This window comes from Euprymna scolopes, chromosome 19, assembly GCF_053919585.1.
Source record: "Euprymna scolopes isolate OS-2025 chromosome 19, ASM5391958v1, whole genome shotgun sequence".
NCBI lineage: Eukaryota > Metazoa > Mollusca > Cephalopoda > Sepiida > Sepiolidae > Euprymna > Euprymna scolopes.
The window spans coordinates 74,157,998-74,176,245 of NC_136500.1; the positions used below are offsets into that span (position 1 = coordinate 74,157,998).

The 18,248-nt window shown below is 32.7% G+C and overlaps 1 protein-coding gene across 1 annotated transcript in view; it reads right to left on the minus strand.

Moving 5' to 3' along the window:
• Positions 1 to 706: 706 nt before the first annotated feature.
• The window catches only part of LOC145239750 (BTB/POZ domain-containing protein 9-like), a 63,156-nt gene continuing 45,614 nt past the window's right edge, over positions 707 to 18,248 (minus strand). Inside the window, exons 5-12 of the mRNA XM_080103156.1 lie at positions 17,559 to 17,823; positions 15,580 to 15,799; positions 11,459 to 11,578; positions 9,734 to 9,843; positions 8,706 to 8,895; positions 7,278 to 7,385; positions 6,141 to 6,219; positions 707 to 2,353 (exon numbers count right to left, since the gene is read on the minus strand). Of these exons, the coding sequence (XP_079959282.1) occupies positions 2,141 to 2,353; positions 6,141 to 6,219; positions 7,278 to 7,385; positions 8,706 to 8,895; positions 9,734 to 9,843; positions 11,459 to 11,578; positions 15,580 to 15,799; positions 17,559 to 17,823 (1,305 nt within the window). The 3' untranslated portion in view covers positions 707 to 2,140. The remainder of the gene's footprint in view (positions 2,354 to 6,140; positions 6,220 to 7,277; positions 7,386 to 8,705; positions 8,896 to 9,733; positions 9,844 to 11,458; positions 11,579 to 15,579; positions 15,800 to 17,558; positions 17,824 to 18,248) is intronic.

An 18,248-nucleotide genomic window follows, 5' to 3' on the forward strand; every position in this document is an offset into this window, starting at 1 on the left:
TATATATATATATTATATATATATATATATATATATATATATATATACATATACACACACACACGTATGTGTGTGTATATCTCTGTGTGCATTAAAGACAAATATTATTAAATAGTAACTTTTAAAAAACTTGGGGGGGGGGTATTTTCCGTTTTTCAAATAATTCATTTGGTAATCCAATTAATTTGGTATATAAAATCAGAATACTAAATAGATTATTTGAACAAAAAAAAAAACAACAACAAACATTATTTAATAAGATTTGCCTTAGTGGAAACATGTTGCCAAATTACACACACACACACACACACACACACTTATATCATAATATGTATTTTTTTCATAATCTACATCAGTGCTCAATACATGCATAGAGTTTAGTACAATAAAAAAATAAGTATATGTTATAACACTATATTACATATAAGAAAACTTATTAGTCTTTGTTTAAATAAAAACAAATCGAATATGAACACAATGAACACATTCCTCTCAAAAGAAACACTTCTGAATTCCATTTTAAAAAAAAAAAAAAAAAAAAGATTTTTCCAATTTTATCTCCATCCGAGAAAAAGACACATAATTTGGTTCTTTTTTTACTACAAGGTTATTTGAGAAAAAAAAAATCAGTTTCCCTTTTGTTTAAGAACACAAAAGAACCAGGATTGACTTTTGTCTGTAAATTTTAATTCAATCCAGAAATTACTTTCTTTTGGCCAACTTTTATTTAACAAGATTTCAATGTATATTTTGATTAATGAAGTGCCACAATTGTAAACCAAGTCAGTCATTTTTTTTTTTACTCTAGAAACCAAAATGTCTAACCTAGCATTTTATTAATCAAAAGTAATTTAAAAGTCATTAATATTGGTTTAGATAATTTATTCCTCCAGTCTCCCTTTGATACCAAATAAAACATGCTTTGCTTCAGGCAATCTGCAGAAAAATGCATTTTATTACTTATTCTTTGTTTAAACTTTAATTCAAGCTTTGGAATTGGTTTCAACAATTTTCTCATATGCCGCTGCAGTAAAAAAGGAACCATAATTTTGTCATCAATCACTCATCAACACCAAGAGTTGTCTCCTAATGGGTGCTATCTCCATTTTATTTGGTAGACTTTTTTTCTCTCCACACATCACCCTTAAGACTGGAGAATGAACCCATGTGATCCTTGGATAATTTCAGCACACTCCATTCTTTAAGAACTTAAACAAAATTTGTTAGATATGGGGGGTCTAATTTTGTTTTGGTTACATCAGAATTTTATTTTTCATTTTTCCTCCTTGATAAAAAGAAAAGGGGAGAAACAAAAAAAGGGGGAAAAAAGGAAAGGGGGAAGAAAAGGAAAAGGGGGAAGAAAAGGAAAAGGGGGAAGAAAAGGAAAAGGGGGAAGAAAAGGAAAAGGGGGAAGAAAAGGAAAAGGGGGAAGAAAAGGAAAAGGGGGAAGAAAAGGAAAAGGGGGAAGAAAAGGAAAAGGGGGAAGAAAAGGAAAAGGGGGAAGAAAAGGAAAAGGGGAAGAAAAGGGTGAATGAAAAGAGAAAAGAGTAAAAAACAAAAAAAAAACAAAGAGAGGGAGGAAGGCCTGACATTTTTTGATTATCTATATCAGAAACTTATAGATTTTCTGATCCATTTTATCCCACCTTCCTTTTCTTCACGGACTAAAAAAAAGGAGGGGTGCTAATTCTGTTTACCAACATCAGAAAAAATTTTTTTCATTTTCACCTTTCGTCTCTTCTTAACGACAAAAACAAAAAACAAACAAGATGCCACTAGAGAGAGAGATAGAGTGAGACAGAAACAAATTTGTAAGCAAAATGAAACGAGAAAGTCTCGCCAGCTTTCGTCGTCAAATGAATGGTTATATGTACAGGTACGACCACCCTCGTAGGAATATGTCCAAGAGTAGAGATGGGGCACAACAACCGCAGTATGATGGAGGTGGAGCCGGTGGAGGGGATGGTGATGGTGTCAGTCGCACTACAGACGACGGTGATGGTGGCGACATGAGCAGCACCGGAGATGGTGAAGGAGTTGGAGGAGGGAGCAGCACTGCTTGTTGAGATGATGGCGACGGGGATGACGGTGATGGAGATGGTAAAGGTGGTCGTATTAATTGCCGTTGTTGTTGCACCCTTCAGTCTTCATGTATATCAGCAGTGTCTACATGCCCTGCACCGGCCCTATCAACGTTGGGAAGGGATCCCGTTGGAGCGCCAACATCACTACCATTGGAATCATGGACACTTGGCTCCATGACCAGCGACGAGGCGGAACCCATTCTGGAAACACTTCCAACTGGGCTTGAAGTGGATTCTGCCGGACATTCAAAGTGGACACAATGAAACACCTAATAAGAAAAAGAATATTGAAATTTAATATGTACAGTCAGATGGATTTTAAGAAGTTGGACATAAATAGCATTTAAACTGACAAATCAAACTATGCTATAAGCTAGGACCAACCCGAGATAATTTGTCAAGGCATCATACAATGTTTAGATAGCTGAAAGGTGGACTTGTTTTTCAAGCCATCTAAAACCTTGCATTCGGGCTGCTAGGAGCATTCTATTTTTCGTTCAATGTTCTTTCTGCAAACTCGCTCTTGAAATATTTTTCCTTCTTTATGTCTCCCTTGTCAGAGTATTGCGTTCAGACCACTTCCCCCATATCTAATATAGAATACTCAGCATCTGGAGAAAGTTCAAAGACTGGTTACTCAAATTGCACAGGAAGCAGTTTAAAAAAAAAAAAAAAAACTTAACTTTTTCTCCCTTGAGTGCTGCGATCACATTTTGACCTACAATTTGGTCATGTCTACGTGAACACAGCATGAAACTATTTCACCACTGATTTTAATTGAACCGAAAATGGGACAGAGTTACTAGACCTTGGAATAAACTTCCAAGTGAGGTAATAAGTGCACCAATAATGCAGCAATTCAAGATGAATTTCGACAGGTGTTGGTCTACCGTGTCCTCTTCAGCCTTTTCCCTATATGAAATCTGAAGCATTCTTGTTTTATTTTTTGCTAAATGAATCGAGTCATTGTCATTCAGTTGAAGTCAGCTCATCCCATCAAACCAATCCAAATCTCTGTTGAGCTTTCACGTCTACCCCAATCTGCTCTAAGACAAACTGATTGCTAATTATATATTTTCTTTTCGACTGGAAATCATAAGTGTCTGGTCTTGTTGTCTCAGTCATCCCCAGCTGATTAGCGGAAATGACTAGTTCTGCCCATTTCCTCGACCACACTTGGAAACTGACCATCAGGCATTATTACATCTAGAGATTTTAAAAGATTCATTGTCCACTTATCACACTTCTGATCACGGAGTCATTTCCCAAGGAAACATTCTTGGCTGTGTGTGTGGAGAGTGGGGGGAATCATGGCTTGGACAGGGTTCATAATATTGCATATATTTCAGCAGTTTAAATCCATAACTTTCAGACAAGGTGCATTTGGAGTACAGATTTCAACTGGTCCTCTACAGAGTTCAAAATTAATTTTCACAATTTTCCAAATTTTAATTCCTTATTAATTCTTGGGTTATATAACATCATAGAAATTAGACTATCCTCTTGCCAAAAATGTTAACCCCATCCCCACCCCCTTTTTTTTTAAAGATATGAATTGAGGTCCAAATTTTTTTTTTCAAGTCAAAATACTGAATTTTAGAGTATTTTTTTTTATCAGTAAGAACATTAAATTTTGCTTCCAATAAGCAAATCTGTAACTTTCTGACAAGAACTGATTTTTAGCCCAACGTCCCAGTAAAATAATCCAGTCTAAAAACCTGCAGAATTGAAGTTTATCTTAAAAAAATTTTTTCTTTTAAAACAACTACATGTTTCAAACGAGTTTACGGATAATTTTTGGTTTATATGAATTCTTTTTCTGTTTTCATCAACGTCATCATCATTATATTCTGTTTAAGAAATTGACTTCCAAACTAATCTATCTGTCCAGGTCTTTGTCCCTCTTTCAAATCCAGTTTTATCACTCATATTTTCTTTGGCGTCACTCTATGGATTTGATACCTTAACTGTTCTACACTCACTAACCCTAGAATTCTCATTTTTTTTTTCAACGTGGCCAAACTACCACAGTCTCCTGTTCTGTTGCCATCTCTCTATACTGTCCAGATTTAATCTTCTTCTGAGGTCATCAGATGTAAGTCTGTCATATCATTCCTTTCCATGCAATGCAGGTCCTCAATCCTCATTGGCCAGGCTTCACTTCCATACATTATAATACTGCATACACTTCCCTCAGACTCTTTCTTTGGTTGAAACTGGTAATGTTCTGCATATAACGTGATACACACATAGGAATGATGGATGAAACATTCCAAGAGAAAAATTACCTTTCAACAGCACATTAACTTGACAGCTGTCAGTTTGAAATTAACTCCATTTTGATTAAACGATGGTTTTCTCAAATTGGATCTAAGTTTAAGAACAAAAACTTTTTTTTCCTTTGTAAGGCATTCAAAGCAAGAACTCATCTTTCTTCCACAACTGCAAAAAAAATTTCCTATCTTCCTTCATATGCCTAAGATCAAACTGAATTTCTATAAAGTTTTTTTGTTTCGTTTTTTTCAAACAACTTCCTATCTGTGAAACTCATTACCATGAGACTGATTCCCTACATACTTCAACATGGTTCTTCCTATTATCTAGATTCTTTGGGCTACTATTCTCATTTTAAGTGTTATTTGCACAACATTTTGGTTGATGTAACCACCAACCTTCTTCAGGTATGTCTTGTCAAACTCGGGAATCTTCAAAAAATTTCGATTGGAACCCTTTATTAAATCCATGAGAGTAGAATGTTCTCATTCCATCAGTCATGACTGAGTAGAAATCCTGAGCGATTGTATTTTTGGGTCGCCCGCACTAAGGATTGAACTTGCAATGCAACCTCCAGAAGAGTAACTTGTACAACTGAATTTTATTTTCATCAAATATTCTATCCACAGGTTCTTGCAGGCAAATAACACTCAAGATAGAGAATAGTTCAAAAAAATCCAAATAATATAAATAATTAATCCTCATCTCCAAAATTCAGAATTCTAATACAACATGGTTCTCTTCAAATCTAATGTCAACGAATACCTGGCATAAACTGTCCTCATAAATAATCAAATTTTGTCCATTCCATCTCGTATTTATTCTTCATTATCTCACTAATCTTTAACCTCTAGTGGCTTCTGGCTATGATAAATGGTGACTAATTAATAAATAAAAGAAAACTGTAAAACGAGAGACTTGTCCATCTTTTTATTCAAACATTTATTCCTGCCAATTAAGCAAAAAATTGATTTCATCATTGAAGAACAAGACCCCCACTTTTAAAAAAAGGCAGACACTTTCTTATTTTTTTTATTTATTTTTTTTTTTTACAAAGGAATCACTACTTATCAAGGCCCAGAGGTCACTCGAGGACAAGGGTTAAAGAGTGTACAGTGGCCAAAAGGACAATATCATAGTAATCGTCAGAAGTGTAAATTTGGTGAATGGATTACTTAAGAGGAACAGCTAATCAAGAACTTGTTTACATTGGACTTGAAGATGGCCATATTGTAGTCAGCTGGAATGCAGGTAAACGGAAGAGAGTTCCACAGGTGTGCAGTTCTAAGAAAAAAGCTTTGTTCATGGAATCTACATTTAACTTTAGGCACAGATAAAGAGTGGGGAGAAATTATTGATAGTTTTTTTTCAGCTAGACGAGTGTTTCTTGTGAATGTTTGATGAGGGAGGACCATAGATTGGAGCTCAGACAGCACTTGCCATGAAAATAACAAAACAGAGACGGGCTCGCAACGTCTCTTCTATGAGAAACAGGTTGCAGGGAAGAGAAAAGTGCATCCTCCACGGTTACGAAGTCTACTCTGAACTGTCAAGGCAGGATAAGGTTTTTCTAGTAGCAATACTCCATCCTCGGACATACCTGGCTCTTATATAGGTAGAGAATTGCATCAGCAGGTAGATATCTGCGGGACAGATAGAAGGATCCCAGTATTTTTCCAGCGACCTTGGCAACGGATTTGATGTACGTGTTCCATTTCAGATCAGGAGTAAAGGTCAAGCCCAGAAGTTTAAACAGAAAATAAATTAAAAATATTTTCTTACCTCATTGGCTGTGTTATGAGTTCCAACAATCTTTACAAATGCCACGGGTCTCCTCTCAAATGTAATCGTCTGCCAAGATCTGAAAAAAAATAAAAATGAAATAAATGAAAAATTAATAAAAAATAAATAGATTATATGTGCGGATTGTCAGCTCAAGGTGCCAAGTTTAAGTTCTGTTGGCGGTTCTGCATCATATTTACCAATACCCTTAGAAAAGGTATGAATCCATATATCCTCTCTCCGGCTAAATAAAGATGAAATAGTAGACTAGACTCTCAAGCCTTACTTGTATAACCAGTTCCTATTTATTTGCTCTCCTACAAGAGCAGGGTTAGACACAAGGAAAATATACCCCCCTCCAAAAAAAAAAAAAAAAAAAAAAAAAAAAAAGGATGAAATGTAGTATCAGAATAGATCTTACACTTTGCTCCTAGTTAAAATGGCAAGAAAGGCTACAAGATGCTAAATAAAATTGTCGAATAGGAGCCTATAGGAAAGATTTTTTTTATTATTTTTTAAAATTTTTTTATTTTAGATAGTTTAAGTCAAATTTTATTAGAGAGTCTTATTACTTTAATAAGGTTGAAGATGTTCATTGGATTAGTGCTTTTTTTTTTTGTTTCACTTTTTTTGCTTTTTTCAGCCCATTTAAAGATTTTTGGATGCTGCATCCAATATCAGTTTAATAATTTTTTTTCCAAATATTCATTCATTGAGTTTGCTTTTACTATTCACTACCCTACTCGTGTCCTGGAAATCAGATTAAATTACAAAATTTCAATGTCCAAGCCAAACTTAGAATTAATGATAAATAATAGTTCTACATGGTAGCAATATTAATATGAAGATCAATAAAAAAAATTTCAAACCAAATAAGGAGGTAAAAAAAAAAAAAAAAAATTGGAGAAAAAAATCTATTTTTATTTTGGGCTTTGCAGAACAGGATTGAGTTTTGCAAAGATGAAAGAAATAAATTTCAATGTTTTGTACATTTTTGGTCAGGAAGCCGGTATCTTCCGACAGCCTGATTTGGAAGCATTTAAAGGAGATGGCTGTTTAAGTAAATTAAAAAAAAAAAAAAAAAAATTAAAAATTTTTAAAAGATTTAAAATCAAGAATCAAGGAAATATAACTCACCTGCACGCTTCTTTCCGTTGGTCAGATACCATTACCCAATGATGCTGATCAGTGGAAACTTCTACGTAGTAACTATAACTTCGTTCATCACAATCCCATAATAATATTCTACAATACAATTTTTATTATCGGCATTAGATAAAAACTATGTCAGTCATATTTTAAAAATTGAACCAAACTAGGATTAAAGCGAACAAATCAAATCTCAATTTTAACTAGCCATTGATGTACCATGTTATTGTCAATAAACTAACATACTTCACTACAATTTATTTTTAAAAGCAGATTATTAATATGGAACCATTCTTAAATAAACATCTATTTTTAAAAAAATAGTTAAGGGGAATAACTCTTATGCCTTTAAGATAAGCATTTCTTGCTTTTATTTTCCCCATTTAAGATTAATCAAAATTATTTTTTCTCATATTTTTTTTATACAAAGCTTAAATTGATGAAACAAGCTTACATCTTATTTTTTTGTAAATAATATATAGGGTGATCCTCCCCCAAAACTCCCACAATTCTTTCTCTAATAACATGTGGAGACACTTTGGTGATCATCTCATTAATAGAAGCTGTGACTGAATATTCTTCAACACTCCCCAGGTATTAATTTCCAAGATTTGTTATCTGTGAGATTATCTCAAAGATATGAAAACAATCTCCAAACTATTCTTGAACTGTAGAGAGCTATCACAGCCAAAATTGGTTGTGTCCAATGTTCTTACAATGTCAAGGTGCACATGTGGAGTGATAAAGCAGACTGCTTGACATTCAGGACTGAAACTTGGACAAGTTAGGGATAAACTGAAGCTCATTTGTACCAAATATGGTTGGATCATGTGTTTTCAGAATCGTCTGCTTCTTTTGTTCCAGCTTGTTTGGCTCATTGATCTAATGGTCTCCATTAATTCACGGTTTGATATCTCATTATATAATACCTATTCCTAGTTTAGTAGCTTTTTTCCATATACTGCAGGCCTCTTATCTATAGCTTTGATCTTTTCAATACTAAGGCCATTAGGTATCTGTCTACAATAATTATCTTTCGTTCTTATTCGATCCTTATATTAAGTGGCTTTATGTCTTGTCTGGCGCAATTTCCATTAAAAAAAATAATATGATAGAAAAGATTGTAAATTTGATTAACAATTTCATGGATAGCATTTCTGGGATCATGTGTAAGTGTGATATTGTTCAACTCCAAAGACTAAGGACACAAAAGGGGATAACAATACAAAGGGGTTGGGTGGGGTGGGGTGTGGGGATAACAACACAAAAGGGGATAACAATACAAAGGGGTGGGGTGGAGTGTGGGGATATCAACACAAAAGGGGATAATGATACAAAGGGGGGGGGCGATAACGACACAAAAGGGGATAAAAAAAAAAAAAGAAAAGACAAAACGCTAAGTTTTTGCTGCTTTACCTCATGGTGCTGCACAGGTAGGGTTGTGCCAACTGTACCACAATGGCACCGCTGCCCAACTGGTGACATGTGTAGCCAGAGTCCCAATCATAGTTGCGAGTGTCCCCATTTATCAAAGCATTACGGCTGCGACTCACTCCTTCAATCACACAAGCACTTGCTTGGATTGTGGCCACATTTTCAGTTGGAACTGAAATGATAATTTTTAACAAATTTCAATAAGAGTAACAATCATTAATTAGTTCACAATAACAAAACAAAAGGATATCACAAAACTAACAACTCCAATGATTGTAAAAATGACATGCTGTTGTAATATGAATGATATAGACCAGCATAAAACTCCTAATGACATTTCTCGGGAAGAGACCAAACTATGGCTGTGGACCAGATAGAAAGAAAAAAATGAAAGTAAAATTGGTTAATCAGAATAACGTAAGTGGATTGTTGAATATATCCTGTCAACAAAAGTATTATATATTTATGAAAATAAATCGTTGGCATCCGTTTGTCTCCTGAAGCAATGGCATTCTGTTAAAAAATAAAGGAAAATCTCTATGATGTATATATCTGTGACAAAATGAAAATATATTCCGAACATGACGTAAATTGATCAAGTAGTTTTATTTTTAAATAAGAAAAATCAAATTTTATGAATAACATAAGAGCAGATGTCTTTTCTGACATTTTAAAAACAATCTAAGAAAAAAAAAAAAAAGAAAAAAAAAGGGGTGAGAGAATAACTCAATTCAAACTTGCAAGATTTATGTTGTAATGCCCACGAATTCCCATTAATCGCTTAAAAATGATTTTTCTTTATAAAAATAAAACAACTTGATCAATTTATATAATTTTTGGAATATGATATTTTTGTTTCGTCACGGGTATGTACATCATACAGATTTTTTTTCTTTATTAATAGAGGGTGAATTCTGGACAAGAATCAATCTTTGTTTCCTATTTTAATTCAGTTATTAATTTTACAATTTAATATATAAATAGAAAAAGATGCTGACAGTTTTACATACCAATGAGACCTCTATCCAAAGTGAAAGGTTTGTTTGTAAAGAAACACTCCAAAGACACCACATGGAATACTCTGTTCACGGTGTTGTGGGTTCCAATGATTCTGATGTACCTATACAAGCAAAAACATGCATACATTTATCATCAAAAACTAGAATACAGAATAAATAAATGCATTTCAAAAACTTATGAAAAAAATATCAAGTTTTTAAATTTTTGAGATAAGGATCGATAATTTGTAATTATTTGAATTATTATTTTCATAGAATACAGTATAAGGTCGTTGATACATCAATGTTGAGCCTGGATAGTACCAAATGGGTGATCATTTAGGTATACCAGGCGCTGTATGTAGGAGGATGTCAATACCTCTCTGCAGAAACTGAAGAAACATAACGTCATCTCTCTTGGCTGGGATATACATGTGATTGGAGACCGTTTGGAATTTGATGTTCTGTACTCATTCAGGGGGAAGCCTGCTCAATCAGGTTCGGGTGAATGTTGCTGGCATATTATTTTCATCTTGATTATTATTTTCACAATGTTTCTGTCTATGTAATCTCTAACCTTCGTGTGCATCTTTTCAAATTTGGGAACCTATACAGGATTTTGAACTGAACTCTTTATTTAAGCCGTTAGGATAAATTGTTCTTGTTCTATCAACCACAACTAGATAAAAGTGTAAATTTTTTTTTTATTTTATTTTATTCCTAGTTAATAGTGCAAGTAGTAAGGATTGAACATTCAATCTCCAGAAGACAGATTAACAATTAACGTTTTCAATCATTATGCCATATTATGTCCAATTCAAAATTCTGCATATGTTCCAAAGTTCAAAGATTCCCGGGTTCGAAAAGATGTACTCTAAGAAGCTTAAAGGTTACATTGCCCAAAATGTTGTGCGAATAATATCCAAGATGAGAGTAATAGTCCAAATAATCAAAATTAAAACCAGGTTTACAAAAATGAAATCCAAACTAAGGCTAAGAAATACTATTTAAAAAGAAAAATTAATTGAAATTGCAGAGGTTTTTAAATAAACTGATTTGTGAGTGGTAAGAAAAATATGAAGAATAAATTGGATGAAAAGTATTCAGTGTAGATCAACAAATATAATTATTTATACTAGCAGGGAGGCCTGATGTTGCCTGGAATTAAATGAAGATTAATAAATGTTTCATGCCTACCATATTTTTTATTATCATTGAAATTGGTAAAATCACCCATTTTTCAATAAAATCAATTGAATGCCTGTGCTTGTTGAGGAACCCACTGCAGTGTAATGACAAGAAACTTCATATGCCTCCATGTAGTGTTTTAGTGCACAATACACAGCAGAGAACATATTGTTGATTTCATGAAATTATTTTTATATATAATGGCTTGTATTAAAGTTTAAAATGCAAAAGTCAGGTATCCTGTTTCAATTGTATTCTAATGTTGTTCTCTCAATGTGTGACTAGCCAACTGCAGGGGACACGACTGTTTTCCAAAATGATCACTCAAAAAAAAAAAAAAAAGGGGGGGGGGCAAAGTGAAGACACCACATGGAATACCCTGTTCATGGTGTTGTGGGTTCCAATGATTCTGATGTACGTATACAATGATTCTGATGTACCTATACTTTACCTTTTAAATATTATTTTTAGATAGTATGTAACAACCTAACAAATGTATAAAAAAATTTTTCAAAGAAAAAAAGAGAATAAAAATAAAGGAATGCTTACCGAACTACTTTTGCAGGAAAATGAAGAATCTGCCACGATCTGCACAAGTATTTACTGTGATCAATCACGCGTTGATAATCCTTATTATCCATTGATACTTCAATTATGTATGAATAGGATCTGAACAAAATAAACATAAAACGAAAATAAAAATGATAAACTTCTTTGCAACTATTTGTACACACCCTTTTTAAAAACCATGAAGTTTGATTTTATTTCTAGAATAATTACTATTATTTAACTATTATTGATTATAATATAAAAATATTATAAGACAAATGACAAATAATAGGTCATAAAGCGATTCTTTAGTGTGTATGTGTGTAATATATATGTGCGTGCAGCATTTTTCTCTTAGGCATACATCATTAAATAAAATAGACATTTTTGTCTATTAATTCTATTTTGTATCCTTTCCAACTTCTGAATAACTGGCTGATGTAATCACCATATTTATCATAAGTTGGAGTCCTTTGCACGTCAGGGATAGATTAATCTAACTGGTTGTGTACAATTTATATTTATATATATTATTTTCTTTAATGTGTATATTTTTTTATTAGTTAATTATTTTAACAACTTTACAAACATTATTGGATGTTATTACTGTTGGTAAAGTTTATTTTATTAATATTAGGATTTTTAGTCTCTATTAGTAATACTTATAGTATTTCAAGTTTTTGTTTGTTATTGGTCTGTTCAAGTATAGATGTGTTGACTACCACCACTTTGTCGAGGACATTAACTATGCATCGCTCTGAAAAGAATGCTATATTTAATTACTTGACTAATCAACATTCCTGTCCCCAATTTAGGAAGATTTTAGTTGACAGCACATCTATACTTGAACAAACCAATAATAAACGAAAACTTGAAATACTAGAAGCATTACAAATAAAAACTAAAAAAAAAAACAACTATAAATAAAATAAACTTTACCAATAGTAATAACATCCTGGAATGTTTTTAAAGTTATTAAAATAATTAACCAATAAAAAATATACATATTAACAATATTATATATATATATATATATATATATATATATATATATTGTTTACTATTCTATTACCTAGCAATTTAACATACAAATGATACTGTAAAAATTGAATTTAACTTGAAAATCCTATCTAAAAAAATAGCACAGCCTGTATTCTGAATAAGTACCTATTTTTTAATTGATATGAAAAAAAAGGAGGGGGGTTGTATTTGACTAGCATCTATTAATAAGTCACTAAATGTCGTTCATTAAAAAAAAACACATACTCAAGTAAAAAATAATTGACATCGCCAAACACTTAACTATGACATCATTAAGTGGTATTTTTTAAGTTGATCATTTAGTAATGATGGAAATATGGGGGGGGGGGGTTAAATTAAAATCAGAGTTCCTATTTGTTTGTCTTTCCATTAGGACAGAGTTAGACACAAGGTTGGTTTTTAATGAGGAGAAAATCCAGCTCTTCAGAAAAAAAATAAATAAATAAGGAGGGGTATGGATTGAACAAAAATAAAAATTGCCTCAATCTAAAAAGAAATTCCTCACTGACCGAGAACAATAGATTAAGTGTGGCACCAGAGCAGATACTACACTTTGTTCTTAGTCAAAAGTTCCCATTTTCTCCAATTATTACAAGATCTGCTTAGGTGAGCCACTATGGGATTTCAATGGGATACGGTTATTTTTTTTCCACGATTATGTTAAAATTAAGTTGATCATTGTTTCCCTAATGCTTTTTCCTATATATTTTAATCATAAAAAATACATGTTAAAATATTCATTAATTTTAAAATTGAATTTTGTTTGAAAAAAAAAAAAAAAAAAAAAAAAAAAATTAATTTTAATTATTCTAATTCACCATAAACCGCAATTATCTCACAAAACCACTAACAAGGCTTCATCATGACAGATGAAAATACACCCTCAACAATCAGTCCACCAGTGGTTTTGTTGCTGTTGAGTTAAAGGATGGCTTTGTTCAGTCCTAAGAGGTCCACCCTGCCAGGCCTTACCTTCTCTTTGAGAAAGCATTAGTTTATTGCTAATCATCTAAAGCGCTCCTACAGGAGAGTGTCGATGGGGATGCTCAGACCTATTTTGTTGGCCAGAGTGTACTTTTAGTGCATTGGCTTTTCAAAATCTCATCTTACTTTGTATCTAAGGGGGATAAATTAACACTCATACCAGGGATCTATCTATTACTCTCTTCCTCTCTCATTGAATGTTATTTTTGTCTCCTCCAGCTCTCTTATTTTATATTCTCTCTCAACAGTCAAGGGTAATAAAAAAAAAAAAAAGTGAAGCATGCATGGTACCCCGTGAGTGCACAATGAACGAGGCATAAGAAAAATGACTAAGTTCAGTATTTTCCCCCTCCCCCATTTAGCCTCAAAAGTCCCCAGGGGGATGTCAAACCCTAGTGAAAATGAACAAACGGTGCAGTTTTGGGCCTTAACATATGTAAATTTGAGTTCTGCACCATGCAAAAAAAAGAAATGACTAAGTCCATCATTTGTCCCCTCCCCTCATTTAGCCCCAAAAGTCCCCAAGGCCTTAGCATTTAAATTTGAGTTCAGCACTACGCAAAACTGCTTTGGACAAATATGGTAAAATAGTCTTAATAAAAAAAAAAACAAAAAAAACATGGAGTGTTTTTATTAACCCAAGATTTATCGCAAAGTATAGACAAACAAAATTATATCGAAATCAGTTACAACTTTTCAGAAAGTTTTATAAAAATCCAAGGCATCAATTTTTTTTTTTTAATAAGCACAAAAGTGTCAATTTTAGCCACTTAATCCAAAAGGCACCCCTAGGGGGACAACCGGTTTTCCTGAAAAATCCATTCTGTTACTTTTTTTACTCATATCATGTTTAATGTTTGTGCAAAATTTAAAAAAATTCCAAGGCATAGTTATTGATAAAAGTGTGGACAGACGAACAGACAAGGGTGAATTTACAGGTTCATCCTCATTTTGTCGGGGAGGGGGGAGGGGATAGAATGAAAAGATAAAAAATAAGAATAATTTATAACAGCCAGAGAGGAAAATAGATTTAATATATATAATTTTCTTTATTTACTTCCCTTTTAAATATTATTATTTATATATATTATTATGTAAATATAAATAATATATAATTATTGGCCACATATGTGCATACATGTTTCAGCTGTGATTTATTTTGAAATCCAGTGCCAATGTTGTCAGGCCACTAGTCTCAACTGATTTCAAAGCTTAATTAAATAAATAGTCAATAACATTTGCATAAATAAAGAAAATAATACAATACACCTCTACTTGGTATTGAGCACTATTTTATAAAAATCAGAGGTTCATTAGATTAACATCTAGGAAACCATAGCGATGCAAATATATATATATATTATATGTAATATATATATATATATATATATATATATATATATATATATATATATATATATATTACATATAGCAAGCAAAAAGAGGCTAATTTAGGATTTTATATTTTCATTTTTTTTTTAATATTTGTTTTTTTTTTTTTTTTTTTTTTTTTTACACAGTGGTCACCACTTATCAAGGCCCGGAAGCTACTCAGAGATAAGGGTTATTGCAAGTACATTACGTTAGTGTGGAGATTTGATGAAGTGTTTACTTAAGGAGGCGGTTCATTAGGAATTTGTTAACGTTGGACTTGAACACATCCAAGTTGTAGTCAGGTGGGAAGCAGGCTGACGGAACAGAGTTCCACAGTCGTAATGAATTGTCATGTCACAGTAATGAACATATTCAAAAATTACAAAAAGATAGATAAGGTAGAAAATTAATTATTAATGAAAATAGTTTTCGAAGATAATTAGCAAAAATCAAGTTTTGCAAAAGAAAAATAGTCTGGGAGTTTTAATTGTAACAGAAACGAGATAAATATTTTCTGAAAACTGAAAATCTTTGGCCAATTTTGCAAAACTTAATTTTCGCTAATCGTCTTAATATAAATAGAAATTAAAATGACTATTTGATAATAAAGACCTTATTTTTAAAAAAAAAGTAAAAAAAAAAAAAAAAGAAAGAAAACTACAATGGCTAAAAACTGTGTAAGACAATTATTTGCTTCATTAAATCTATAAAACGTTTCTCACCTCATGTCTCGATCCCAGAGAAGCATTTTGATTGTATTTATCATGTACGGCTGTCCCAGCTTGACCACGATCCCTTGACCATTGTTGCCATCTATTGGATGACGAGTGAACCCTCGATCAAAATCGTAAGTTTGTGTGTCTCCATCAAGCAACGCTTGAGTCATTTCACCTCGAATTACTTGACTTCCGTGTGGAACTGTTGCAATGTTTTCTTCAGGAACTGCAAAGATAAATTTTTAAAAATCTTTTATTTTTACATAAACAAATTGTAAATAATTTGAAATTCAAAAACGAGCCGATACCCTTCAAAACCAGAGCTATAAAATTCTCAAGCCAGCTTAAAAAAAATAAAAAATAAAAAATCTACTGATGGGACGATTCCAAAATTTTTCTAGATTCCGTTACAATTACAGACTCCAATTCCTTTAAAATCTCTAACTATTTAGTTATAAAGTTTGTTATTTTTTCTTCAATTATTTCCATCACAGACACGTATATCATAGATTTTTTTTCATGGAGGCAAATTCTGCACAAACTCTTTCCATATTCTCCTCCCCCCCATATCACTCAACAATTCTTTTATAGCTCCATCATTGAACTGTTCTCTTTCCCTTCATCACTTTTTCTTTCTTTTTCATATTTCTCTTTCAACTATTATTACTACTACTATTTTTTCCTTATATATTTCTCTACTACCATCCAGCACACCTGCACCCCCACCTCCATTTTTCTTCTCGATAATGTTCATCCCGCAACCCGCAACCTTTTCGGTGACAACTTATATATATATTTTTTTTTAACATGATTCAACTTGTACATCTTAGCATGTACATCCTCGCTCAACTGTTCTATCACTGTATTTATTCAGCATTGCACTGAGTGAGTCTGCCATACTTGCAAGACTCCTTTGCCCTCTCAGTCTTCTAGTTCTCTTCTTTTTTTTTTTTTTGTTAGTCTTACACCTACAAACTTCCTTTATATCTCCATCTTTCATCAACTATTCTCTTTCCCTTCATGCCATTTTCATATTTCTCCCTCCACCTTTTTATACCCCTACTTTCTCTCTTTTCGTTTTAATGCTTATTTCTCTACCACAACCCCACACACTTCTGCTCCCCCCCTCTCCATTTTCCGTCTCATAACCTTTCTAACAGCAGATGATATTTTTTAGCACAATTCAAATCATGCATCCTCACTGCATCTGTTCAGCACTGCATTGCAATTGTTGCTCAACCAAAGAGTGTTATCCTTGCAAGACCCTCTCCTCCTCAGTTTTGACCCCTCCCACTAACAGACAATAACATATCCAGTTTCATTTAAATATGGGAGAAGATACACACACTGAATTCCATCTTAAAATGTTCTACATTATTAGAGGTTAATATAGTTTGCTTGAAGCATTATCTAGTGTGTATATAAAGGTTAATTAATAGAAGGCAAAATAATGTAGAGGTTTAACGGATAAACACTAAATAAAGCAAATTAAGACAAAACAATAGAATGAGCTATGCAGGTTCACCTTTTATTAATATATTTTATAACATTGTATAGTATTCTTAATTGTGCCAGTGTTGTCTGATGGAAGTTTCCTACATGATATTTCTAGAACATTCCCTTTGTCAAGACTTTTAATATGGAGCAGGTCCACAGAAATTGGAATGAACTTAGATTTTTTTTGTGAGTTTTAAATCCATTGTTAGCTATTCTTTAAACCTAATAACATAGGGTCAATATTAATATTTTTTTAAATTTTTGAAGACAACGTTACACGTGTTAATTTGTGTCTATCCATTACACTTCTTCATTGTATTGTTTTCGATAAATTAACTTTATATTCTAGATTATCGTTGTTTGAAAAATATCAGTGAACACAAAAAAGTTAAATTATTATGGACACACAGATAAATAATAAGATAGAGGTAGGTAAAGTCACGCTATCCATTGCCACAATGTTCTTATATAAAACTCTGATTACTTACCCAAAAAACCTCTGTACTTCAAGTCCATGCCTCGACATTCTGTGAGGACTTTAATAGCATCCAAAATTGCGTCTGCTGACACCAGTTTAGTTGGTCTCACTATATTTAAAAGATCTTGCATAGACATCAGAGGCAATCGTACAGCTTCCAGGATGGGGCCAGCATCGAGACCAGGATTGTATTCAGACCACTTGTATATAGCATCGAAGATGTCGATTTCTTGCGCACAAAATGAATCGCGAGATAGCAATTCTGTAACGGATGACTACAAAGAGAAACAAAAACAGAGACTAGCACAGATAATTTCGTTGGTTTGGTTATTTTGTTTTATGGCATATCAACCCTTTTCAGGTTATTTAATGCCAAATCCAGTTATTTTGGAAACAGTTTTTTATGCTTTAAGTTCTTTATATCTTCAAATATTTATTTGTAGAGTTTGGTTTGGTTGTTTTGTGGCACATCAACCCTTTTCAGGTTATTTAATGCCAAATCCAGTTATTTTGGAAACAGTTTTTTATGCTTCAAGTTCTTTATATCTTCAAATATTTATTTGTGGAGTTTGGTTTGGTTGTTTTGTTTTATGACACATCAACCCTTTTCGGGTTATTTAATGCCGAATCCAGTTATTTTGGAAATAGTATTCATGTTGCATCCAGTTATTTTGTAGAAGGGTTTTATTCTTCAAGCTTT